The sequence below is a fragment of the Heteronotia binoei genome, chromosome 10, assembly GCF_032191835.1.
Source record: "Heteronotia binoei isolate CCM8104 ecotype False Entrance Well chromosome 10, APGP_CSIRO_Hbin_v1, whole genome shotgun sequence".
NCBI lineage: Eukaryota > Metazoa > Chordata > Lepidosauria > Squamata > Gekkonidae > Heteronotia > Heteronotia binoei.
Window position 1 is genome coordinate 7,190,398 of NC_083232.1, and position 27,063 is coordinate 7,217,460.

At 50.8% G+C, this 27,063-nt stretch overlaps 1 protein-coding gene and 2 non-coding genes across 3 annotated transcripts in view; 1 reads left to right on the plus strand and 2 right to left on the minus strand.

The window, feature by feature from the left end:
• Nucleotides 1–1,006: 1,006 nt before the first annotated feature.
• Nucleotides 1,007–27,063, minus strand: part of C10H1orf35 (chromosome 10 C1orf35 homolog) — a 28,392-nt gene continuing 2,335 nt past the window's right edge. The window contains exons 2-10 of the mRNA XM_060247906.1: nt 24,356–24,514; nt 23,156–23,306; nt 21,713–21,758; nt 20,515–20,595; nt 19,562–19,563; nt 16,959–17,028; nt 14,392–14,471; nt 10,953–11,087; nt 1,007–1,767 (exon numbers count right to left, since the gene is read on the minus strand). Coding sequence (XP_060103889.1) covers nt 1,425–1,767; nt 10,953–11,087; nt 14,392–14,471; nt 16,959–17,028; nt 19,562–19,563; nt 20,515–20,595; nt 21,713–21,758; nt 23,156–23,306; nt 24,356–24,449 — 1,002 coding nt within the window. The 5' untranslated portion in view covers nt 24,450–24,514 and the 3' untranslated portion in view covers nt 1,007–1,424. The remainder of the gene's footprint in view (nt 1,768–10,952; nt 11,088–14,391; nt 14,472–16,958; nt 17,029–19,561; nt 19,564–20,514; nt 20,596–21,712; nt 21,759–23,155; nt 23,307–24,355; nt 24,515–27,063) is intronic.
• TRNAT-AGU (transfer RNA threonine (anticodon AGU)) lies at nt 11,876–11,947 on the minus strand. The gene has a single exon. It is a non-coding gene; the product is annotated as a tRNA-Thr (tRNA).
• Nucleotides 14,023–14,094, plus strand: TRNAP-GGG (transfer RNA proline (anticodon GGG)). Its single transcript has one exon. It is a non-coding gene; the product is annotated as a tRNA-Pro (tRNA).

Here is a 27,063-nt window from a genome sequence, read left to right on the forward strand (position 1 = left end):
TCCTGGAGATTTGGGGGAGGAGCCTGGGGATAATAGAGATCTCAGTGGTGGACAATGCCAGAGAATCCGCCCTCCAAAGCATCCCTTTTCTCCAGGTCTCTGTAGTGCAAGGATGAGCTGTAATTCCAGGGGATCCCCAGGTCCCGGCTGGAGGCTGGCACCAATAATTGAGTTTCCCATTTAACTATGAGGAGAGCCAGTTTGGTGTAGTGGTTCAGTGTGCAGACCCTTATCTGGGAGAACCGGGTTTGATTCCCCACTCCTCCACTTGCAGCTGCTGGGATGGCCTTGGGTCAGCCAGAGCTCTAATACAGAGCCAGTTGGATGTAGTGATTAAGTGCGTGGACTCTTATCTGGGAGAACCAGGTTTGATTCCCCACTCCTCCACTTGCACCTGCTAGGATGGCTTTGGGTCAGCCATAGCTCTAATAGAGAGCCAATTGGATGTAGTGATTAAGTGCGTGGACTCTTATCTGGGAGAACCAGGTTTGATTCCCCACTCCTCCACTTGCAGCTGCTGGGATGGCCTTGGGTCAGCCATAGCTCTAACAGAGAGCCAGTTGGATGTAGTGATTAAGTGCGTGGACTCTTATCTGGGAGAACTGGGTTTGATTCCCCACTCCTCCACTTGCAGCAGCTGGAATGGCCTTGGGTCAGCCATAGCTCTAATAGAGAGCCAGCTGGGTGTAGTGATTAAGTGCATGGACTCTTATCTGGGAGAACCGGGTTTGATTCCCCACTCCTCCACTTGCACCTGCTGGAATGGGTCAGCCATAGCTTTGGCAGGAGTTGTCCTTGAAAGGGCAGCTTCTGAGAGAGCTCTCTCAGCCCCACCCACCTCACAGGGTGTCTGTTATGGCGGAGGAAGATAAAGGAGATTGTGACACTTGAAGACTCTGAGATTCAGAGAGAAGGGCCGGATATAAATCTGCAGTCGTCTTCTTCTTCCCGTAGGTATTTTTAAAAAGAACATCCCATCGTGCTCTCTCCGTGCTCAGAAACAGCGCAACGGAAAATCTGTACGTTTATTATCTTTCTCTGAAGTGATTATAGGCCCAAGCCATGCAGACATTTAACTTCCTTCTCCGCCCCCTCCCCGCTCCGTAACATTTATCAGCAGTAATAAAAGAGTTACTTTTGTGTAACTCTAAAGATGGCTTTCCCCTTTCGGAATGCTTCCGGCGCCAAGGGAAGCTTTTGCATTTTCGGATTTCTCGCTTTCGGTAGTCCAGCTCTCACCAACCTCTCTCTCTCTCTCATAAAACACAGACGGCGACACATAAAGGAATTACAGGCAGGGCGTTTTGTGCCTTCCCGTCTCCTTCGTGCTGGTGCAAAGAGCTTGACCTCCAAGGGGACGACCGAGAACCGGACGCTGGCTTTCTTTTCTTTTTAAAAAAGCCTCCCCAGTTCCGAGGAAGGATTCAATCGTCGGAGTCCGTGTCGTGCCTCCTCCTGGCGCTGTGTGCTACGGGGGACTTGCTTCGCCTCCTTCTGTGACCCCCTGAACCCCAGCTCCTGGGAGAACTCCTGCTGTCCCTCAAACCCGGCCGATCCTTCCTCCCCGGCTCGGGAGAGCGTGTCCCCGACCGCTGGCCACAGGGGTTCCTCTCCTTCCTATGGCCGGGGGAGGCTGGGCTTTGGCGCCACCTGCTGGGCGGTCTCTGTTTTTCTCGGGAGGGTGATGAATGGCCGTCAGGGAAGCTGGCTCCGGCCTGCTGGGAGGATGATGGATGGAGCTCGGCAGGAAGGGCGGGCCGCCTTTGTCTGCACAAAAACACAAGAGGTGGCCGGGTCAGATCATCGGGTGTGCTTGGCCGTCCCCCAGAGCACGGGATGAGTCAGGCAGCATGAGAGGCCCGGCTGCAAAATACCTGCAGGGACTTTGACAGTGGCATAAGAGAAGAGGCTTCGTTCATGCTTCCAAAAACCCACGATCTCCAGATCCGGAGATTTCACAACTTCTCCCCAGCAAAGTTACTGCGCTGCTGAACTTGTCGTCTGTTTAAATGGATACTCTCCACCCTATTCCCAAGAAGGCAAGGTCAGTTAAGGCCGACGCCTCTTCAAAGCACAATCAAAAGTGCCAAGTGGGGAGGGACAGTGGCTCAGTGGTAGAGCATCTGCTTAGTAAGCAGAAGGTCCCAGGTTCAATCCCCGGCATCGCCCAACTAAAAAGGGTCCAGGCAAATAGGCGTGAAAAACCTCAGCTTGGGACCCTGGAGAGCCGCTGCCAGTCTGAGAAAACAAGACTGACTTTAGGGAGGGACAGTGGCTCAGTGGTAGAGCATCTGCTTGGTAAGCAGAAGGTCCCAGGTTCAATCCCTGACATCTCAACTAAAAAAGAGTCCAGGCAAATAGGCGTGAAAAACCTCAGCTTGAGACCCTGGAGAGCCGCTGCCAGTCTGAGAAAACAAGACTGACTTTAGGGAGGGACAGTGGCTCAGTGGTAGAGCATCTGCTTGGTAAGCAGAAGGTCCCAGGTTCAATCCCCGGCATCTCCAACTAAAAAAGGGACCAGGCAAATAGGTATGAAAAACCTCAGCTTGAGACCCTGGAGAGCCGCTGCCAGTCTGAGAAAACAAGACTGACTTTAGGGAGGGACAGTGGCTCAGTGGTAGAGCATCTGCTTGGTAAGCAGAAGGTCCCAGGTTCAATCCCCGGCATCTCCAACTAAAAAAGGGACCAGGCAAATAGGTATGAAAAACCTCAGCTTGAGACCCTGGAGAGCCGCTGCCAGTCTGAGAAAACAAGACTGACTTTAGGGAGGGACAGTGGCTCAGTGGTAGAGCATCTGCTTGGTAAGCAGAAGGTCCCAGGTTCAATCCCCGGCATCTCCAACTAAAAAAGGGTCCAGGCAAATAGGTATGAAAAACCTCAGCTTGAGACCCTGGAGAGCCGCTGCCAGTCTGAGTAGACAAGACTGACTTTGATGGACTGAGAGTCTGATTCGGTATAAGGCAGCTTCATATGTTCATACTGTTCAAGCGACAAGGAGACGGGCAAACCAGCCAACCCGCTGGGCCCTCCCACTCTCGCAGTTGGGCTCACACACTGCAGCAGTTACGGGACGTTCACGAACATTCTAACTCGCGTCCAAGCCACCCGCATCGCAACACGCCGAATACGGCTCAAGCAAAAGGGTCTTCGGAAACATCCCTCTTATTTGTCAGGATTGAGGTGCGAAAACATGGAGGGAGGGATCAGGGCACAGGGCACAGCTGCTTTTAAGCCTGCCCATTCACCAACTGCACAGGCCCAAGCTAACAGCCAATGGTGGCGGGGAGGGGGGAGAGATCTTGGGGAGGACTCATTTTGTGCGTCTGAAACAGTGGGGTTTAGCCCACAAAGAAGTTCTTCTGCAATAAAACGGTGAATCTTTAAGATGCAGCTAGATCCAGGCGGGCAGCTGTGTTGGTCTGAAGCAACTGAAGAAAGTAGGAGCCTGGTAGTGCTTTCAAGACCAATGAAGTCAGAGTGTAAGCTTTCCTGTTCATGCACACTTCATCAGACAATTAAATAGGGCACAGTGAGCTTGTCGGTGGGGGGTTAAGCATGCAAAACGCTACCAAGTTAGAATCCAAGGGCAAAACAGTGAAATTAAGAAACTGAAAGACTAGCAAGTTCGGTTTGGATAGCATCAGTCGCGTGGGAACCGTCAGCCTCCAATTCTGACATGCTTCTTGCCTTTGCTGTTTTGCAACACGACAAGTGGTGTCTAAACCAAACCGGTTGTTCTTTCAATCTGTTGATTGTATTGTTCCGCCACTGGATTCTAACTTGGTACTATTTTGCATGCCTAACCACTGCCCACCAGCTATACGTAGCACTGCTCACTGTACAAATGCGAAGTAAGGCACATTGGGGCCAAGAATCCCAGCTACAAATACAAGTTGATGGGGTGTGAACTGGCAGAGAGTGACCAAGAGAGAGATCTTGGGGTCGTGGTAGATAATTCACTGAAAATGTCAAGACAGTGTGCGTTTGCAATAAAAAAGGCCAATGCCATGCTGGGAATTATTAGGAAGGGAATTGAAAACAAATCAGCCAGTATCATAATGCCCCTGTATAAATCGATGGTGCGGTCTCATTTGGAATACTGTGTACAATTCTGGTCACCGCACCTCAAAAAGGATATTATAGCATTGGAAAAAGTCCAGAAAAGGGCAACTAGAATGATTAAAGGGTTGGAACACTTTCCCTATGAAGAAAGGTTAAAACGCTTGGGGCTCTTTAGCTTGGAGAAACGTCGACTGAGGGGTGACATGATAGAGGTTTACAAGATAATGCATGGGATGGAGAAAGTAGAGAAAGAAGTACTTTTCTCCCTTTCTCACAATACGAGAACTCGTGGGCATTCGATGAAATTGCTGAGCAGACAGGTTAAAATGGATAAAAGGAAGTACTTCTTCACCCAAAGGGTGATTGACATGTGGAATTCACTGCCACAGGAGGTGGTGGCGGCCACAAGCATGGCCACCTTCAAGAGGGGGTTAGATAAAAATATGGAGCCAGAGGTCCATCAGTGGCTATTAGCCACAGTGTGTGTGTGTGTGTATATTTGGCCGCTGTGTGACACAGAATGTTGGACTGGATGGGCCATTGGCCTGATCTAACATGGCTTCTCTTATGTTCTTATGTACCCCCATCCCACTGTCGGACGAAGTGCGCTTTGAACACACGAAGGCTTCTATTCCGAATAAAGCTACGTTGGTCTTAAAGGCACAGCTGGACTCCAGCTTCGTTTCAAGATGCAACGAAACTAACATTTGGAAGAATCAATGGGCTATATGCAGCACTCTCTGGTGGGAGACTTTTGGAAGCGCAGCCACATACACGCACCCCTCTGCAGTGTGCTCAGGTCTCCCGTTGAGTCGAACTTTAGCTTATAAATATATACAAAGCCGCCTTACCCCCCAAGTCAGTCCCTTAGTCTGTCTTTGCTCTGACTAGCAGCTGTTCTTCGGGGGCTCAAGAAGGCCTTTCCCAGCACCTGGGACCCGAAATCCTTTTAAACTAAAGTTGCCAGAGATCACATCAGAGACTTTCTGCTTGCAAAATAATGTGCTCTTTCACTGAGCCACAGCCCCACATTAATTGATTTCAAAGAGGAGTGGTGTGCTTGCAACTAATCAGATCCAGGGCCTTTTTTTGTAGCAGGAACTCCTTTGCGTATTAGGCCACTCACCCCCAATGTAGCCAATCCTGCTGGAGCTTTCGGTAGGTCCTGTACTAACAGCCCTGTAAGCTAGGGGGCCAGATCTGACATAAATGGGCCAGATCTGACATAAATGGTTCCTCATCCTCTTGGAGAGGAGTGACAAGTGGAGTGCCTCAAGGATCTGTCCTGGGACCTGTTTTATTCAACATCTTTATCCATGATTTGGATGACGGAATAGAGGGAATGCTTATTAAATCTGCCGATGATGCCAAATTGGGAGGGTTGCAAATACAGTAGAAGACACAAACAGGATACAGGATGACCTCGACAGGCTGGGAAACTGGGCTAAAACCAATAAAATGAATTTTAATAGGGCTAAATGTAAAGTTCTGCATTTAGGCAGGAAAAATCCAATGCATGGTTATAGGATGGGGGAGACTTGCCTTAGCAGTAGTATGTGCGAAAAGGATCTAGGGGTCTTAGTGGATCATACACTGAACATGAGTCAACAGTGTGATGCAGTGGCTAAAAAGGCAAATGCAATTTTGGGCTGTATCAACAGAAGTCTAGTGTCCAGATCACGTGATGTGATGGTATCGCTTTACTCTGCTCTGGTAAGACCTCACCTGGAGCACTGTGTTCAGTTTTGGGCACCACATTTTAAGAAGGATATAGACAAGCTGGAACGGGTCCAGAGGAGGGCAACAAAGATGGTGAGGGGTCTGGAGACCAAGTCCTATGAGGAAAAGTTGAAGGAGCTGGGGATGTTTAGCCTGGAGAGGAGGCGGCTGAGAGGTGATAGGATCACCATCTTCAAGTACTTGAAGGGCTGTCCTGGAATTGTTTTCTGTGGCCCCGGAAGGTAGGACCAGAACCAATGGGTTGAAATTAAATCAAAAGAGTTTCCAGCACAACATTAGGAAGAACTTCCTGACTGTTAGAGCAGTTCCTCAGTGGAACAGGCTTCCTCCTTGGGAGGTGGTGGGCTCTCCTTCCTTGGAGGTTTTTAAACAGAGGCAGGATGGCCATCTGACAGCAATGAAGATCCTGTGAATTTAGGGGGAGGTGTTTGTGAGTTTTCTGCATTTTGCAGGGGGTTGGACTAGATGACCCTAGAGGTCCCTTCCAACTCTATGACTCTATGAGACCTTGTTGGGCTGGGCCATGCATGTACCTATTTAAGAATAGGTAGCAGAGATATAAACTTTACAAAGGACATGGACAAACACAAGTAAAGATTTTTTTACAAAAACTTAAAACATGCTTAAAGCCTTAGGTGCTTTATTTGTATTTCTCCCATGGGATCCAGGGAACTGGGCAAAGGAAGCTCTGGCTCTTTCAGGGGACCGGGATGGGGAGGAGCCTCAGCCAATAGAAGGAAGAGAGGCTTGGCTCAGTAGCTCTGCTGTGCAATTGAGAGAGCCTGGCAAAGCAAGTTATTCCTCTCCAAGGGAGGAGCCTTATCAAATACATATAAGGAATTGGAGGGGTTTTTTGGGTTAATTGGAATTAGGGTTTAGTTAGACGGAGTGAGGAGGGTGTGTAATTAGACGCCAGCCTGATAGTAGTTTCATTGCAGCTGCTGCCAGCGAGGAATGGCTGGCTCAGGGATTCCGGTGCTCCTGGGGAGGGGGAGGTATGGCGGTGGGAGCAGATATTATAAGGGAGGCGGACAGAGACAAGTCGGTGCTCGGCCCCCCTCCAGTCTGCGGCCCATCCCAAGGGTGACAGGTAGCAGGACCAGGAGCAACCCGCCTCCGTCATTGGTGTTATGCAACGCCAGGTCCATCAATAATAAGACCTCAACTCTTCGAGAGTTCATGCTTGAGCAGAATATGGACCTGGCTTGCGTGACCGAGACCTGGATCCGGGAGGGTGATACAGTGGCCCTCTCGCAAACAGCTCCCCCAGGTTACTCGGTCTTCCACCAATCGCGGACTAGCGGGCGGGGGGGAGGAGTGGCATTATTTGCACGGGAGGCTTACTCCTTTAGGGCGCTCCCGGCCCCAAAGATTGAGGGCATTGAATGTGCCGGGCTGGCGTGGGGGGATGAAGAGGGGTTGGCGATTGGGCTGGTGTACCGTACGCCTAACGCACCGGCCAACGCCTTACCGTCCCTGCTTGAGGCGGCGACAGGCTGGGCGCTGGAGCACCCAAGGCTGATAATCCCGGGTGACTTCAACGTCCATGCCGATGACCCGTCCTCCAGTCAGGCGACGGACCTAGTGTCTTCCATGGCGACACTGGGACTCTCTCAATTCGTTGTGACCCCCACCCACCAGGCCGGACACATGTTAGACCTGATCTTTGCGGCCGGGATTGTAGTGAGCGATATAACCACAGAGGTTGTGCCATGGTCGGATCACTTCGCCCTCAAGGCCCGTGTGAATATGCCCCCCCGAACCTGTTTAGGCGAGGAGCCGATTATGGCTCGCCCACGGAGTCAAATGGACCCGGAACGGTTCCAGATGGCTCTGCGGGACTCCTGGCCCTCTGGCGGCTCCCTTGATGGCCTGATTGAGACCTGGAATAGCCGGCTCTCTAGGGCCATCGAGGAGATCGCACCTCGGCGCCCTCTGCGACCTCGGATTAAGCTGGCTCCGTGGTATACCCCGGAATTACGCCAGCTGAAACAAGGCCTTAGACGGCTAGAGAGGCAATGGCGACGCACTCGTGACGAGGCGACTAGAACATCTTATAGGAAGTTTATGAAGTCCTATGAGATGGCAATCAAGGCCGCAAAGAAAACATACTTTGCGGCTAGGATTGCATCCGCAAATTCGCGCCCAGCCCAATTATTTAGAATAATTCGGAATCTGACTACATTGCCTCAGGGCAATTCTAAAGCTAAGGAATTGGAAATTGGCTGCGAGGCCTTCGCGAAATTCTTTGCGGATAAGGTCCAATCGCTCCGCCAGGACTGCCCCGCCAATTTGGAGGCAGTAAGTGGACTCGAAGCCCAATGCGTGTCTTCTGATTCAACTCTGGATTGCTTCGACCCGCTCAGCTTGGAGGAAGTCGACAGAATTCTTGCCACTGCACGTTCCACGACTTGCGATCTGGACCCCTGCCCCTCCTGGCTAATTAAGGCCTGCCAGGAGGAACTAAGATATCCTATACGGGATATTATAAATCGATCCCTTTCAGAAGGTGTTTTTCCAACACCTCTGAAAGAGGCACTGGTCCGCCCTCTCCTGAAAAAACCGTCATCAGATCCGGCCGAATTGGCACATTACCGGCCGGTCTCAAACTTGCCCTTTTTAGGCAAAATAATCGAGAGGGCCGTGGCGGTGCAGTTACAGGAATTCTTGGAGGACGCTTCCGTCCTAGACCCATGCCAGTCCGGCTTTCGCCCGGGCCATGGGACAGAAACAGTCCTGGTCGCCCTCATGGATGACCTCCGACGGCAACTGGATCGAGGCGGCTCGGCAGTATTGCTGTTGTTAGACCTATCGGCGGCGTTCGATATGGTTGACCATCGGCTGCTGACCCGCCGCCTCGCCGACGCAGGAATTCGGGGGCTAGCCTTACAGTGGCTCTCCTCCTTTCTTGAGGGTCGGGGACAAAGGGTGGCGATCGGGGGGGAACTGTCTCAGAGGTATCCACTCCATTGCGGAGTGCCTCAGGGGGCAGTCCTCTCCCCGATGCTGTTTAACATCTTTATGCGCCCCCTTGCCCAGATTGCACGGAGGTATGGGCTGGGTTGCCATCAATATGCAGATGACACCCAGCTCTATCTATTGATGGACGGCCGGGCTGGTGATGTCCCAGCAAATTTGGACCGGGCACTACAAGCCGTGGCTGACTGGCTCAGGCTGAGCGGGCTGAAGTTGAATCCGGCGAAGACTGAGGTCCTTTGCGTGGGCCGTGGCGGACCGGGAGGGGAGACTACTTTACCGGCCTTTGACGGTGTGCCACTGGTACCGGTGCGCAAAGTCAAGAGCCTGGGGGTGCTACTGGAGTCCTCCCTATCAATGGAGGCCCAAGTAGCTGCCACTGCTAGATCCGCCTTCTTCTATCTCAAGAGGGCGAGGCAGTTGGCCCCCTTCCTGGAACGCACCGACCTGGCAACTGTGATCCACGCAACGGTCACTTCGAGGTTAGACTACTGCAATGCCCTCTACATGGGGCTGCCCTTGTACCGAACACGGAGACTCCAGGTAGTCCAGAACGCGGCGGCCAGGCTGCTGGAGGGACTACCACGGTGGGAGCCTGCACGGCCTGGGCTGCGCAATCTGCACTGGCTGCCGGTTGTCTACCGTGTTCGCTATAAGGTGCTGGTTATTACCTTTAAAGCCCTATATGGCCGAGGACCTGCCTACCTAAAGGACCGCCTCTCCCCATATGTACCCCGGAGAGCACTGAGGTCTGGTTCTCAGAACTTATTAACAATCCCTGGGCCAAGAGAAGTTAGGCTGAAGGCCACTAGGGAGCAGGCCTTCTCGGTGATAGCCCCTCGCTGGTGGAACGACCTCCCAGAGATGGTGCGAGCCCTGCGGGACCTGAACCAATTCCGCAGGGCTTGCAAAACATTTCTTTTTCAGTTAGCATTTGAGTCACCATGTGGCAACTAAGACAGAACCTGATTAATGAATGAATAGACATTTAGCCATCTTAAATACATCATTTTAGCACCTATTTTTTATCTTATATGTTTATATGTTTTTATGTATTTTAAATAATTTATTGTAATTAATGTTTAAGTTGTTATGTTTTATGAATCACGGGACTCCCATGTCTATTATTGTTTAATGTGAATCATGAGACTCCCGTGTCTGTTAGCCGCCCTGAGCCCGCCTAGCGGGGAGGGCGGGATATAAAAATAAAATATTATTATTATTATTATTATTATTATTAGTCAATGGAAAAAATAGAGGCTTTGCTCTTTAGCTCCTGTGCGATTGAGCAAGCCTGGCAAAGCAAGCTGTGATGCAGAAGGAAGCAAGAGAGAGGGAGAAGGAAGCAGTTGCTCAGGGGTCTGACAGGATCCCTCCAGGGGCCTGATTTGGCCCCCAGGCCATATGTTTGACACCCCTACAAGCCCTTGGAGGATCGGCTACATCAGGGGTGTGTTGCCTAATATGCAAAGGAGGTCCTGCTAGAATTCCTTACAGGGCTCTTAGCACAGGGCCTCCTGTAAGCTCCAGGAGGATTGGCTACATCAGGGGTGTGTGGCCTAATATGCAAAGGAGGTCCTGCTAGAATTCCTTACAGGGCTCTTATTCCAGGGCCTGTTGTAAGCTCCAGGAGGATTGGCTACATCAGGGGTGTGTGGCCTAATATGCAAAGGAGCTCCTGCTAGAATTCCTTACAGGGCTCTTCTCACAGGGCCTGCTGGAAGCTCCAGGAGAATTGGCTACATCAGGGGTGCGTGGCCTCATAGGCAAAGGAGGTCCTGCTAGAATTCCTTACAGGGCTCTTCTTGCAGGGCCTGCTGGAAGCTCCAGGAGGACTGGCTACATCAGGGGTGTGTGGCCTAATATGCAAAGGAGGTCCTGCTAGAATTCCTTACAGGGCTCTTAGTACAGGGCCTGCTGTAAGCTCCAGGAGGATTGGCTCCATCAGGGGGGTGTGGCCTAATAGGCAAAGGTCTTGCTACAAAAAAAGCCCTGAGCCGCACACCCCTGATGTAGCCAATCCTCCAAGGGCTTGCAGGGCTCTTATTACAGCACCTATTGTAAGCTCCAGGAGGGCCGACTAAATCAGGGCTGCGTGGTTTAATATGCAAAGGAGTTCCTGTTACCAAAAAAAAAAAGGCCCTGATCAGATCCATGAACGGCCATCAAAATACCTTTCTCTGTCATCCGGGGAAGAGGAAGCAGAAGACGACGCGGCTTTCTTCTTGTGGCGTTTTTCCTTTTTCTTCTCTTTCTTGTGTTTCTTCTTCTTCTTCTCCTTCTTTCTGGATCTCTTGGTGGCCTCCAGCCTGAAATGAACGAGTCGCGACTTACTCAGCAAACTCCTAAGACCTCTGGGCAGGTCAGCTGAGGACAGAACCCACTCGGCTTCCTGAAAGGAAGAGCCGGGCGCCGCGCGAAATCGGGTATCTGGTGCAGTCCTGACCAGACTGTACCACATTTAGAACGGGGGTGGGGGGAAAGCAAACTGCCAGCTTGGAATTGTTTCAGTGGAGTTTCATGGAACGCTCAGATTCCTTTGTCTGGCACCAGCCTTAATGTCTTTTCAGTGTCAGGCCAAACAAACACCAAGCATTTTTAGATTGTCGAGAGAGGTCCCCCCCACTAATGTTCCCTTTAAGCGGCAGAGTCTTGTGGGCAAAAATTCTACTTTGTCAGCTGTTGGCATTAAAGTTGTGAGCTACTGGATGAATTATTGTGCTCTGGGGTCATCCTTCCTGAGCTAAGACAAAAATCTGTGCGCTGGAGGCTAAACATCTGTGAGCTAGCTCACACTAACTCAGCTTAGAGGGAACACTGCTACTGATATGAGAAAGATATGAAGTTGCCATAAACTGAATCAGACACTCAGTCCATCAAAGTCAGTACTGTCTACTCAGACTGGCAGCAGCTCTCCAGGGTCTCAAACTGAGGTTTTTTACGCCTATTCTCCTGGACCCTTTTGAGTTGGAGATGCCGGGGATCGAACCTGGGACCTTCTGCTTACCAAGCAGAAGCTCTACCACAGCCCCATTCATGGCTCTCCAGGGTCTCAAACTGAGGTTTTCCACACCTATTCTCCTGGACCCATTTTAGTTGGAGATGCCAAGGATCGAACCTGGGACCTTCTGCTTACTAAGCAGAAGCTCTACCACTGAGCCACAGCCCCATTCATGGCTCTCAAGGGTCTCAAACTGAGGTTTTTCACGCCTATTCTCCTGGACCCTTTTTAGTTGGAGATGCCGGGGATTGAACCTGGGACCTCCTGCTTACCAAGCAGATGCTCTACCACTGAGCCACAGCCCCATTCATGGCTCTCCAGGGTCTCAAGCTGAGGTTTTTACTTGCCTGGACCCTTTTTAGTTGGAGATGCCGGGGATTGAACTCGGGACCTTCTGCTTACCAAGCAGATGCTCTACCATAGAGCCACCGTCCCTCCCCATAGTCAACTCTTTCCTCTAAGGCTGTACTATGAAATTGCCAGATGATGGAGACGCCCAGAGAACACCTTCTGGTTGGCCAGTGTGTGAAACAGGATGCTGGACTATATGAACCTTCACTGGTCTGATTCAGCAAGACTCTCCTCCTTATGCCTCTCAGCGTCACAATCACTACACTAAAAGGCACCACAGTTTCTTAGTTTGATCTGGCAGAAGGTGCTTTGGTGTGAGAGCAGTTGCTGTAGAAAGTGGTTCAAGTCGAAAACGTCTTACCTATAGTAGGGATGGTAGTTACTATTTTACCAAGTTTCAATTTGTACAAAATAGTAGTCTTTCCTGCAGCATCCAGCCCGACCGTAAGTATGCACATTTCTTTTTTGCCGAAAAGGCCTTTGAAAGGTTAGTGAAAATATCCCCCATGCTTGAGTATGGAATTCACTCATTGGCCCAGCCTAGAGGGAACACTGCCCTCCCACCCCTTTCTTCTCGCTAGCTTTGGACATATTTCACAGCCAATATAATAAGATTTGCTCCTTACTTGCTCTCAGCTGCTAGGACACTGTATGCGCAGTTGTGGAAGCAAGAAAAAATACCAGAGAAATGGGTTTGGATTGTAAAAGTTATGACATGGAGTGAAATGGACAAGTTAACAAGAACCTTAAGAGACTACGATTTGGAAGTATTTAAGATGGAGTGGAAAAAGTTCAGAAGATACGTAGAAAAAGAGTGGAAAATAAAAGGACATTGGGCAATTTTTGATAATGACTAAGTACAAGAGGGAGGAGGCTATTAATTTTGGTTCTTATTAATTAAGGGTACCTTTAATATTAAGATTTTAAGTATATAACACCAGCGGGGGTCAAGTAACGGGGGGAGGGGTGGGTAGAAAGGAATATATGGGATAGATTAAAAAAAAGTGATTATTAATGATGTAAGAAATTGAAATTTATTACCATATGTTACTAATAAAATTGTTTGAAATTGATAATAAGATCTGCTCCTCTTTCTCTTAAACAAAAAGTTAGGTCAGCTTTAGACTGCTGCTTTCAACATGTGTGAAAGCCAGCAAGTCACAAAGAAAGGGGGGAGGGATGGTGGCTCAGTGGTAGAGCATCTGCTTGGTAAGCAGAAGGTCCCAGGTTCAATCCCCGGCAACTCCAAAAAAGGGTCCAGGCAAATAGGTGTGAAAACCTCAGCTTGAGACCCTGGAGAGCCGCTGCCAGTCTGAGTAGACAATACTGACTTTGAAGGACCGAGGGTCCGATTCAGTATAAGGCAGCTTCATATGTTGACGTATGTTCATATGTCTAAGGGGAGGGACGGTGACTCAGTGGTAGAGCATCTGCTTGGGAAGCAGGAGGTCCCAGGTTCAATCCCCGGCATCTCCAACTAAAAAGGGTCCAGGCAAATAGGTGTGAAAAACCTCAGCTGAAGAGCCATGAATGGGGCTGTGGCTCAGTGGTAGAGCATCTGCTTGGGAAGCAGAAGATCCCAGGTTCAATCCCCAGCATCTCCAACTAAAAAGAGTCCAGGCAAGGAGGCAGGAAAAACCTCAGCTTGAGACCCTGGAGAGCCGCTGCCAGTCTGAGTAGACAATACTGACTTTGAAGGACCGAGGGTCCGATTCAGTATAAGGCAGCTTCATATGTTGACGTATGTTCATATGTCTAAGGGGAGGGACGGTGGCTCAGTGGTAGAGCATCTGCTTGGGAAGCAGGAGGTCCCAGGTTCAATCCCCGGCATCTCCAACTAAAAAGGGTCCAGGCAAATAGGTGTGAAAAACCTCAGCTGGAGAGCCATGAATGGGGCTGTGGCTCAGTGGTAGAGCATCTGCTTGGGAAGCAGAAGGTCCCAGGTTCAATCCCCGGCAGCTCCAACTAAAAAGAGTCCAGGCAAGGAGGCAGGAAAAACCTGGAGAGCCGCTGCCAGTCTGAGTAGACAATACTGACTTTGAAGGACCGAGGGTCCGATTCAGTAGAAGGCAGCTTCATACGTTCAAAGATGCCATCCTAGTCTGCCTGTTCTTCTACCTGCAAGGAGTATTTTACACAGCAGAGCACGGAAGTCAATGCTGCTTGAGATGGCATCATCCGGAACAGTGTTCCAGAGCTCAGCCTCTCACCCCCGGCCCGAGAGAAAACAATCAGGAAATCGCGACTGAGTCCGCTCTTACGGTATCGCTTCGGTTTCTTCTACTTCGTCCGGTTTCCTTTTGGCAGTAGAGACCGCCGGAGTGCTTGCCGCTCGATGATGCTGGTGTTTCAGAGACAGAGAGAAAGAAAATATACGTGTGAAGAAATCAGGTGGGAGATCCCCAGTCTGTGAATTTCTCTAAGGACTGCTGCAAACAAGCAAGCGGAAGAGTTTTTTCCTAGACTTCCCAGCTTTTGTGGTGTCAGGGGGTTCCAATTCTCTCCTACGGGTTAACCACCCCGCCAATCAGAAAACAAGGATTTAACTTGCATTTCTCCCCAACGTGAATGATCAGGGCTTTTTTTTTTTGGGGGGGGGGGGGTTGCAGCAGGAACTCTTTTGCAGGAACTCTTTTGGAGAGCCAGTTTGGTGTAGTGGTTAAGTGTGCGGACTCTTATCTGGGAGAACCGGGTTTGAGCCCCCACTTCTCTACTTGCACCTGCTAGCATGGCCTTGGGTCAGCCATAGCTCTGGCAGAGGTTGTCCTTGAAAGGGCAGCTGCTGTGAGAGCCCTCTCCAGCCCCACCCACCTCACAGGGTGTCTGTTGTGGGGGAGGAAGGTAAAGGAGATTGTGAGCCGCTCTGAGACTCTTCGGAGTGGAGGGCGGGATATAAATCCAATATCTTCTTCTTCTTCTTCATATTAGGCCATTCCTCCTGGATCTTAGAGTAGGCCCTGTACAAAGAGCCTTATGAGCTCTTTGGAGGACTGGCTATATCAGGGGTGTGTGCCCTAATACGCAAAGGAGTTCCTGCTACAAAAGAAGCAATGTGTATGACGTACTGTCTAGTGACTATTTAAAGATCCAATGTAGCCTCTTCTTAAAGCCTTTATCTATATTCTATAATATTCTTACTTTCTTAACATTGTTATCCTAAATTATCCATTTCATCTACTATAGAATTCGATATACGGAAGCTCACGAGGGCCATTATAAAGTTTTCTTGCCAGCATTTATTACAGGGGTGGCCAAACTGTGGCTCAGAAGCCACATGTGGCTCTTTCACACATATGGTGTGGTTCTCAAAGTCCCCACTGCACTGTTGGCTAACATGGAGAAAGCATTTGTCTCTTCAGATCACTCCTCCCAGCCAAGCCAGCTGGCGGCTTGGAGAATACATTTACAGTTAAAGTTGCTTTCTTTCCACCTCTCCCTTTGTCATCCTCCCCATCTATATTTGCTTTCTTTCCAGCTTTCCTTCCTTGTGGCTCTCAAACATCTGACACTAATGTTTTGTAGCTCTCAAGCATCTGACATTTATTCTATGTGGCTCTTATGTTAAGAAGAAGAAGATATTGGATTTATATCCCGCCCTCCACTCCGAAGAGTCTCAGAGCGGCTCACAATCTCCTTTACCTTCCTCCCCCCCCCCCACAACAGACGCCCTGTGAGGTAGATGAAGATATTGGATTTATATCCCACCCTCCACTCCGAAGAGTCTCCAAGCAGCTCACAATCTCCTTTCCCTTCCCCCCCCACAACAGACACCCTGTGAGGTAGATGAAGATATTGGATTTATATCCCGCCCTCCAATCCGAAGAGTCTCAGAGCGGCTCACAATCTCCTTTACCTTCTCCCCCCCCCCAACAGACACCCTGTGAGGTAGATGAAGATATTGGATTTATATCCCACCCTCCAATCCGAAGAGTTTCAGACCGGCTCACAATCTCCTTTCCCTTCCTCCCCCACAACAGACACCCTGTGAGGTAGATGAAGATATTGGATTTATATCCCACCCTCCACTCCGAAGAGTCTCAGAGCGGCTCACAATCTCCTTTCCCTTCGTCCCCCACAACAGACACCCTGTGAGGTAGATGAAGATATTGGATTTATATCCCACCCTCCACTCCGAAGAGTCTCAGAGGGGCTCACAATCTCCTTTCCCTTCCTCCCTGCTTGCTGTGGGGGAGGTGGCGAATCGGAGGTGGGCATAGCCCGCAGAGACTTTTCGAGCAGGAAACTCTGAAGCCTCGCCGCTCGATTTTTTCGCGCCTGCTTGCCGAAGTTGGCGCAATGCGGGCAAGTATCCACGCGATGGGCTTCCCCGAGGCAGAACAGACAGTAGCTGTGACCGTCTGAAGTGGGGATTTTTGCTCCTCACCACCTACACTTTTTAAAAGTGATTTTCCCTTCCATATGCTTCGGACAGGGGAGGGAGGAAAAGAAACAGGGAAAGAAAAGTGCCGAAAACGGTCTTCTTTTTTTAAATTTTATAAGGATGAAAAAGTTAGATGAAACGTAGAGAGAAAAAAGGGGAGAAATACGATACCTGTAGATATGGAATGGAGGGAAAACGAGCTGAGAGAGAGGAACGCAGCGAGGTAGGTGTTGTCCGGGCGGCGGAAAGGAAGAAACTGAGTGGGAATGGCGCCTCCCGCTTGCTGCAGGCATGCGCAGTCGATGCCTGCTCCCAGAGCGAGTGGAGAGCGTGCCAAAAAGTGCTCTAGGCGAGCTATTGGGAGACTCCGAGGTATGGATCCGTTGCCTGCGGCAAGACCCATGTGTGGGACTGCACAGAGACCACGAAAAAGATAAGACGACTTACCGTAAAGACCGAAAGTCCCAACTTAGCAGCTTCCTTGTCTTCTTTGGAAAACATCATCCGACTTCCGGCACTTCTGAGAACAAAGGAGACTGGGATAAGAGGTCTGGTGCTGAGGAGCACTTCGAGGATCAGACCGTGCCCTGCGATGGCCCTTCGTGGACCATGGGCTGGCCGTCCTTGCTCAACCTAGCCTACCTTGCAGGATCGTTGGGAGAACAAAGCGTGGGAGTACCGTGTCCACCCCGCCTGAGATCCGTAGAGGGCAGGAGTAAAAAATGTGATAAGTAGATCAGAGGCCCTCAATGTGGTCGCCTAGTGGCACCGCGCCACCCACCAACACCTTTTCTGTGCCCACCAAGTGTTCTTAGAAAGTGGACAAGCCCAGTGAGGGCTTTTGCCCAGCACATCTTCCGACTGGCCACTGGAAATTTGTTTGACTGTGCAGATTTAAAAAACAACGACGACGACGTATTGGTCGTAACTACCACTCCAACAACAGGATCTTCACAAGTGTGACTGAAGGTAAGCCGCAGCAGCCATTTTGTGGCTAGCTCCGCCTCCTTCGGCAGCCATTTTGTAGCTGCACCCATCCGTACTGTGCCAGAACTCTACAGCTCCCTGAAGTCTAAAAGAGACCGAAGACCTCTGAGATAGATATTAAACAGATTACTGAGTCTCTGAAGGGTGGCTGCATCTCTCTGAATACCAGGGGAGGCCAAACTGTGGCTCTTCCACACGTATTGAAGCCGGGTTGGAGAAGGCATTTGTCTCTTTAAATTACTTCTCCCAGCCAAGCCAGCCTGCAGCTGGGAAGATGCATTTCAAGTTGGGAGGGGTTGCAAACACAGCAGAAGACTGAAACAGGACACAGGATGACCTTGACAGGCTGGAAAACTGGGCTAAAATTAAAAAAAAAAGAATTTTAACAGGGATAAATGTAAAGTTCTGCATTTAGGCAGGAAAAATCCAATGCATGGTTATAGGATGGGGGAGACTTGTCTTAGCAGTAGTATGTGCAAAAAGGATCCAGGGGTGTTAGCGGATCATACGCTGAACATGAGTCAATAGTGTGACGCAGTGGCTAAAAAGGCAAATGCAATTTTGGGCTGCATCAACAGAAGTCTAGTGTCCAGATCACGTGATGTGATGGTATCGCTTTACTCTGCTCTGGAAAGACCTCATCTGGAGTATTGTGTTCAGTTTCGGGCACCACATTTTAAGAAGGATATAAAACTGGAACGGCTCCAGAGGAGGGCGACGAAGATGGTGAGGGGTCTAGAGACCGAGTCCTATGAGGAAAGGTTGAAGGAGCTGGCATGTTTAGCCTGGAGAGGAGGCGGCTGAGAGGTGATAGGATCACCATCTTCAAGTACTTGAAGGACTGTCCTATAGAGGATGGTGTGGAATTGTTTTCCGTGGCCCAGAAGGTAGGACCAGAACCAATGGGTTGAAATTAAATCAAAAGAGTTTCCGACTCAACATCAGGAAGAACTTCCTGACCATTAGAGCAATTCATCAGTGGAACAGGCTTCCTCTTTGGGAGGTGGTGAGCTCTCCTTCCTTGGAGGTTTTTAAACAGAGGCTAGATGGCCATCTGACAGCAATGAAGATCCTGTGAATTTAGGGGGAGATGTTTCTGAGTTTCCTACATTGTGTAGGGGGTTGGACTAGATGACCGTGGAGGTCCCTTCCAACTCTATGATTCTAAGTTAAAGTTAATTTCCTTCCACCTCTCCCTCCCCCGTCTATTTGCCTTCCCTCCCTCCCTCCTTCCTCCCCCCCCCCCCCAAACATCTGATGTTCAAGCCTTGCGGCTCTCAAACATCTGACATTTATTCTATGTGGCTCTTCTGCTAAACATCTTTGGCCAGCCCTGGAATAGATGGATCTTCCATGCAGAATGGGTTCTTTTAAGAACAAACCCTTGGATAGCTCCACCATGCATCTGCGAGTGCTCGCCAAAGCAAAAAGCTGTTCCGCAGAGCTCCTAGTCACATCCAGACAACACAAACGACACTATTCCTTCCAGACGCAACTAGGGGTCTATGTGTGACCATGGGGGCTAATCAGCAAATCAGCTGGATTCCGCCTCCCGGGACCTTCAAGCCAAAATGCAAAATAACAACAAGATGATGAAGATAGAAGATACTGGATTTATATCCTGCTCTCCACTCCGAATCTCGGAGCGGATCACAATCTCCTTCATCTTCCTTCCTCCACAACAGACATCCCGTGAAGTAGGTGGGGCTGAGAGAGCTCTCCCAGAAGCTGCCCTTTCAAGGACAACTCTGCGAGAGCTATGGCTGAGCCAAGGCCATTCCAGCAGCTGCAAGTGGAGGAGTGGGGAATCAAACCCGGTTCTCCCAGATAAGAGTCCGCACACTTAACCACTACACCAAACTGGCTCTTTTGGACTTATATCCTGCCCTCCACTCTGAATCTCAGCGTCTCAGAGCAGCTCACAATCTCCTTTGCCTTCCTCCCCGACAAAAAACAGCCTGTGAGGTGGGTGGGGCTGAGAGGGCTCACACAACAGCTGTCCTTTCAACAGCTGCCCAATATCTCCTTTACCTTCCTCCCCCACATGGTATGGTATGGACAACCTCTGCCAGAGCTATAGCTGACCCAAGGCCATTCCAGCAGCAGCAAGTGGAGGAGGGGGGAATCAAACCCCATTCTCCCAGATAGGAGTCCACGCACTTAACCACTATGGCTGACCCAAGGCCATTGCAGCAGCTGCAAGTGGAGGAGTGGGGAATCAAACCCCGTTCTCCCAGATAAGAGTCCGCTCACTTAACCACTATGGCTGACCCAAGGCCATTCCTGCAGCTGCAAGCGAAGGAGTGGGGAATCAAACCGGTTCTCCCAGATAAGAGTCCGCACACTTAACCACTATGGCTGACCCAAGGCCATTCCAGCAGCTGCAAGTGGAGGAGTGGGGAATCAAACCTGGTTCTTCCAGATAAGAGTCTGCTCACTTCACCACTATGGCTGACCCAAGGCCATTCCAGCAGCTGCAAGTGGAGGAGTGGGGAATCAAACCTGGTTCTTCCAGATAAGAGTCTGCTCACTTCACCACTATGGCTGACCCAAGGCCATTCCAGCAGCTGCAAGTGGAGGAGTGGGGAATCAAACCTGGTTCTCCCAGATAAGAGTCTGCACTATGGCTGACCCAAGGCCATTCCAGCAGTTGCAAGTGGAGGAGTGGGGAATCAAACCCGGTTCTCCCAGATAAGAGTCCGCACACTTAACCACTATGGCTGACCCAAGGCCATTCCAGCAGCTGCAAGTGGAGGAGTGGGGAATCAAACCTGGTTCTTCCAGATAAGAGTCTGCTCACTTCACCACTATGGCTGACCCAAGGCCATCCCAGCAGCTGTAAGTGGAGGAGTGGGGAATCAAACCCGGTTCTCCCAGAGAAGAGTCCGCACACTTCACCACTGTGCCAAACTAGCTCACAAGACAGAAGGACGTTGAGCCCCTCCTATTGTAATTTCCCCCTCCATCCCCTCCGGAGAGGAGTGCCGCAAGCCATGTGACAGGTAGCCCCGCCTACCCTCGAGCTCCCCAGGCCCAACACCCGGTCCACGCTCTTCTCGTCCCGCTCATCGTCGCGTCTGCAGACCTCGGCGAGATCCTGGGGGAAAGAATTTCAGGCAGAAGCTTTGAGAACCAGCAAGGGTTGCCAATCCCCAGGCGGGGGCCGGGGATCCCCCAGTTTGGAGGCCCTCCTTAAATTGGACTTGGTAAACCTAGAACCAGCACACAGGTCCCACGTTGGAGACACTGAAATTAATGCACGGTGTTATGTGTGGAATAGCCAGGACATCCTGTGGGGCGGGGGGGGGGGGGGGGGAGAGAGAATCTTTTTTTGGCACCACTAGGTGGCGAGCTATGCTTATTTTTAGGCTGAGAGCGCCGTGGCTTGCCCAAGGTCACCCAGCTAGTTTCAAATGGGGAAATCAAGCCCCGTTCGCTGCCTCTCTTTACTGCTACGCCGAACTGGCTCTTGCTGTATTGAGGGGAAGGGGGCCAGGAAGACTCTACAGCTCTGAGATGTATGGACCTCCTCTCCCATAGGCACCATATGAACGTATGAAGCTGCCTTCTACTGAATCAGACCCTCTTTGGTCCATCAAAGTCAGTCTTGTCTACTCAGACTGGCAGCGGCTCTCCAGGGACTCAAGCTGAGGTTTTCCATGCCTACTTGCCTGGACCCTTTTTGGGAGATGCTGGGGATTGAAACCTGGGACCTTCTGCTTCCCAAGCAGATGCTCTACCACTGAGCCACCGTCCCTCCCTAAAGTCAGTATTGTCTACTCAGACTGGCAGCGGCTCTCCAGGGACTCAAGCTGAGGTTTTCCATGCCTACTTGCCTGGACCCTTTTGGGGAGTTGCCGGGGATTGAACCTGGGACCTTCTGCTTCCCAAGCAGATGCTCTACCACTGAGACACTGTCCCTCCTATCTATCCCTATCTATCTACCTGTCGTTAGACCGAAGTCCACTTTTTTCAGGTGCCGTCCCACAAAAAAATATGCTGGAAAATTCAACTAAAGCGGGGCCGCCAGAGACTCCCCTTTCCCTGTGTTTCTCGGCAAACCCCCCAGCGCGCGGCCACCTCTTTTCCCGCCTTCCCTTCCAAGAGAAAACTGGAAGAAAACCATTCAGGGCCAATGCTCCCCTTCTCACCCAGGCACTGGTGTGAAATTTGGCTTTTCACCTTCACCTCGGCGCAAAACAAAGCATTTGTACCTCTTTGCTCAACCCGGTCGGCTGCTTCTTGACGTTCTTATAGCCCCTGGAAAGACAGAACGGGAAGAAGAGAAAACTGTCCCCAAAGCTCATCTCCAAGGAAGGCTGCTTTTGCTGCCCCTCCTCCGGCTGCTGAGGCCGAGCGACATCAGCTGGAGGAGAGCTGCCCGAGCAGCAGGACCCCTGCTCAGTGCCAGCACCTACATCTGTAGATTGTGTGTTCTGTGGCAGGGAAGCTGGCACCTGGGTGAGAGATCCAGAGCCAGCATGCTTGTTGTGCTTGGCCAGCTCTCCCTGCGTTTCTTGGAGCAGGGCTGGAGAGCTGGCATCTGTAGATTGTGTGTTCTGTGGCAGGGAAGCTGGCACCTGGGTGAGAGATCCAGAACCAGCAGGCTTGTTGTGCTTGGCCAGCTCTCCCCGTGTTGTTTGGGGCAGGGCTGGAGAGCTGGCATCTGTAGATTGCATGTTCTGTGGCAGGGAAGCTGGCACCTGGGAGAGAGACCCAGAGCCAGCATGCTTGTTGTGCTTGGCCAGCTCTCCCCGCGTTCTTTGGGGCAGGGCTGGAGAGCTGGCATCTGGGTTTGCTGCAGCCAGGTCTGCAGAGCAGACCTTGAGCAGATTGTGGTTTTGTGTGGCAGGGTTCATAGAGTAGATAGATGTATGTAGTGCATTTGGGTCCTATAGAGATTCTCTGGTGTGAAGTTAGGTTTGGCTTTGGGTGCCCCAGGAATTGGACGCCCTGGCCCAATCTTTTTGGGACTTGGGGGGTTTTGTAGGGGAGAGTCCCCTGCAGGTCCCCTGCAAATTTGGGGCTCTCCCTCAAACCCCCTCCCCTCCAGGCAGCTTCAAATATACCCTATTTGCCATTGATTTCAATGGCCCATAGGGTATAATGGGGCCGTATATTCGGAAATAGCCACGCATCTACCGTATATGCGGCTATTCCGACTACAGAATTCAGAAATATACGGGATTCCGTATTCCCCCCCCCCGTATATTTCCGAATCCGTGCACTACCGATTTTTTTTTTTTTGCACATCCCTAGTCAGGAACCCCTAAATTGAACATGTGTTGGCAGCATGCCCTAGTGGGCGGGAAGAAGACAAGCTTCCTTCAGGAGTGGGAAAAGGGAGCTGACAGGACTGGGGCTGAAGGCAGAATTGGGCCGGTTCTGTCACAGGCTGCATCAGGGGGGCGTGGCCTAAAATGCAAAGGAGTTCCTGCTACAAAATAAGCCCTGCTTATACCCCACTGAGCTTCCTCCCCTCCCTAAACCTCACCCTCCGTAAGCTCCACCCCCAAAACCTCCAGAAATTTCTCAAGCCGGAGTTGGCAACTCCAATTTTGAGAAGAGAAAAGAGCTTTGGCCTCTCTGCCAAGAGGATGCTGGGCTAAGATCCAGCAGGGCTCTCCTGAATCCCTCACACGGCCCGTCAAGCTTACAAAGCCGCCAGCATGGCCTCCTCTTCAGCCTGCCGGATGGCGGCCAGTTCTTCCGCCCGAGAGAGGGCCGCCTCGCTCTTCTTCTCCTTGGCGTACCAGGTGAGATCTTTACCCTTCTGCCAGCGGCCGACGGGGGCCATCAGCGAGTTCCCTGCAGACGGGGAGGAAAAAGAAGCAAGCAGAAGATAAGGGAATCACAGCAGAAGGAAGGACAGCAACCAATACTCCCCTTAAGCCAGGGGTGTCAAACATGCAGTTCAGGGGCCAAATCAGGCCCCTGGAGGGTTTCTATCAGGCCCCTGAACAACTGGCTGTCATCTGCTTCCTTCTCCCTCGCTCTTGCTTCCTTCTGCATAATAGCTTGCTTTGCAAGGTTTGCTCAATTGCACAGAAGCTACAGAGCAAAACCTCTATTTCTTCCATTGGCCGAGGCTTCTTCCTTGAGGGGGAAGGGGGGGGGAGAGCTTGCTTTCCCAGGCTCTCTCAATCGCGCAGCACAGCTACTAAGCCAAGCCTCTCTCCCTTCTATTGGCTGAGGCTCCCCCCCTCCCAGTCCCCTGGGGAAGGAAGGAAAGAGCCAGAGATTTCTTTGCCCAGCTCCCTAGATCCCATGGGAAAAATACAAAGAAAGCATCTTTAAAACCAGGGAGTGCTAATGTTTTAATCATGTTTTAAGTTTTTTAAAAAATATCTATTGTGTTTGTCTGTGTCCCTTATAAAATGTATATCTCTGCTACCTAATCTGAAAATAGGTACACACGTGGCCCCAGCCTGGCTCGGCCCAAGCTGGTCTCATTTAAGTCAGATCCGGTCCTCATGGGTTCGGCACCCTTACTCTAAGCTGTGGAGAGCAAAAATTCTATGTCGTGAGCTACTGGCATTAAAGTTGCGAGCTCCTGCATCAATTAGTTTGGGGCCATTTTTCCTGAGCCAAGACAAAAAATATGTGAGCTGGGGACTAAAAAACGGTGAGGCAGCTCACACTGACTCAGAGGAAACATTGTTGGCGACACCAGTCAAGGTCATGGGAGGGCACAAAGTACAGCCCTGCCAAAAGGCATTTTTGCAACGTTGCAACCAAGGTGAGATCAGGGATGTTCTGCAGCTGCGAAACCACTCGAGGAGGGAACGTGCATCCTACCGAGCGTGCTGCTGGGAGTCTCCATAAGGTAAATGAGACAACTGTTGGCATTTCCCTACCCAGGTAGTTTTCCCTTTGCTTATCCGTCTTCACATCTTCCCAGTTGAATTGGTCCTGCCCGCCCCTCACGCCCCCTCGAGAGGAGCCGAACATGGTGGAGAAAAGGGTCAGAACTCAGATCACAGGAAGTCCAGGCCCCAGCCTTCAGGCATCCGGATCTAGAGGATTTCAAAAGAAGAAGGAGATGATGATGATATTGGATTTATATCCCGCCCTCCACTCCAAAGAGTCTCAGAGTGGCTCACAATCTCCTTTCCTTTCCTCCCCCACAACAGACACCCTGTGAGGTAGATGAAGATATTGGATTTATATCCCGCTGTGAGGTAGATGAAGATATTGGATTTATATCCCGCCCTCCACTCTGAAGAGTCTCAGAGCGGCTCACAATCTCCTTTCCTTTCCTCCCCCACAACAGACACCCTGTGAGGTAAATGAAGATATTGGATTTATATCCCGCCCTCCACTCCAAAGAGTCTCAGAGGGGCTCACAATCTCCTTTACCTCCCCCCCGCCACAACAGACACCCTGTGAGGTAGATGAAGATATGGGATTTATATCCCGCCCTCCACTCTGAAGAGTCTCAGAGGGGCTCACAATCTCCTTTCCCTTCCTCCCCCAAAACAGACACCCTGTGAGGTAGATGAAGATATTGGATTTATATCCCGCCCTCCACTCCGAAGAGTCTTAGAGGGGCTCACAATCTCCTTTACCTCCCCCCCCCCCCCACAACAGACATTCTGTGAGGTAGATGAAGATATTGGATTTATATCACGCCCTCCACTCCGAAGAGTCTCAGAACGGCTCACAATCTCCTTTACCTTCCTCCCCCCACCACAGACACCCTGTGAGGTCGAAGAAGATATTGGATTTATATCCCGCCCTCCACTCCAAAGAGTCTCAGAACGGCTCACAATCTCCTTTACCTTCCTCCCCCACAACAGACACCCTGTGAGGTAAATGAAGATATTGGATTTATATCCCGCCCTCCACTCCAAAGAGTCTCAGAGCGGCTCACAATCTCCTTTCCCTTCCTCCCCCACAACAGACACCCTGTGAGGTGGGTGGGGCTGGAGAGGGCTCTCACAGCAGCTGCCCTTTCAAGGACAACCTCTGCCAGAGCTATGGCTGACCCAAGGCCATTCCAGCAGCTGCAAGTGGAGGAGTGGGGAATCAAACCCGGTTCTCCCAGATAAGAGTCTGCGCACTTCACCACTACACCAAACTGGCTTTATACAGTTTAAATCTCCTGTACCTGGCATTACATTTTATGGCACACATATGGTTGCCAAGTCCAATTCAAGAAATATCTGGGGACTTTGGGGGTGGAGCCAGGAGACATTGCAGTGGAGCAAGGTTGTGACAAGCATAATTGAACTCCAAAGGGAGTTCTGACCATCACATTTAAAGGGACTGCACACCTTCTAAATGCCTTTCTTCCATTGGAAATAATGGATAGAGGCACCTTCTTTTGGGTTTCATAGAACTGGACCCCCTGGTCCAATCCTTTTGAAACTTGGAGGGTATTTTGGGGAGAGGCGCTAGGTGCTATGCTGAAAATTTGGTGCCTCTACTTAAAAAAAAAAAAAACAGCCCCTTTGGAGCCCCAGATACCCGCAGATCAATTCTGCATTATACCCTATGGGAATTGGTCTCCATAGGAAATAACGGAGTGCCCCGCAGACATTTCCCTCTCCCCTTGCTTTCTGACGACTCTGAAGCGGAGAGAAGGCCTCCAAACTGGGGGATCCCCTGCCCCCACCTGGGGACTGGCAACCCTAGGCACGCATGGCGCAGCCCACCAAGGTGACGTTTATGTCGCATCCTGCCCTCATTACAAACTGGCTCTCCACCTCCCCCACTTTTCTCCCCAAAATAAGCTCCACCTCCCCCACTTTCTCCCCAAAGAGCCTCAGCCAATGGAAAAAAACAGAGATCTTTCTCTGTAGCTCCTGAGCAATCCTTGCAAAGCAAACTGTTACGCAGAAGGAAGCAAGATATAGGGAGAAGGAAGCAGATGACAGCCAGTTGCTCGGGGGCCTGATAGGAGCCCTCCGGGGGCCTGATTCGGCCCCCAGATTGCATGTTTGACACCCCTGCCCTAATGGAAGACTGTTGCTCTCTGAGACTCCAATTGCAACTGTCTATACAACAATTGTAAAAGGTGGAGAGGGTCTAAATACAAAGTTAAAGGAACTACTGGGTGTTCCATTATTGAACTGAAGTCTTGACTTAGTGTAGTGCAGCCTGAAGAAGGCGAATGAAATGGATAGTGACCTAGGCAATCCACTGGAGCTGCTGTTGCTGCAACATCAACCCTCTGTTGTAATTTTGCCAATGTTGAACGTATGAACCTATGAAGCTGCCTTCTACTGACTCAGACCCTCGGTCCAGCCAAGTCAATATTGTCTACTCAGACTGGCAGGGGCTCTCCAGGGTCTCAAGCGGAGGTTTTTCACACCTATTTGCCTGGACCCTTTTTAGTTGGAGATGCCGGGGATTGAACCTGGAACCTTCTGCTTACCAAGCAGATGCTCTACCACTGAGCCACCGTCCCACCCTAAAGTCAGTATTGTCTACTCAGACTGGCAGCGGCTCTCCAGGGACTCAAGCTGAGGTTTTCCATGCCTACTTGCCTGGACCCTTTTTAGTTGGAGATGCCAGGGATTGAACCTGGGACCTTCTGCTTCCCAAGCAGATGCTCTACCAC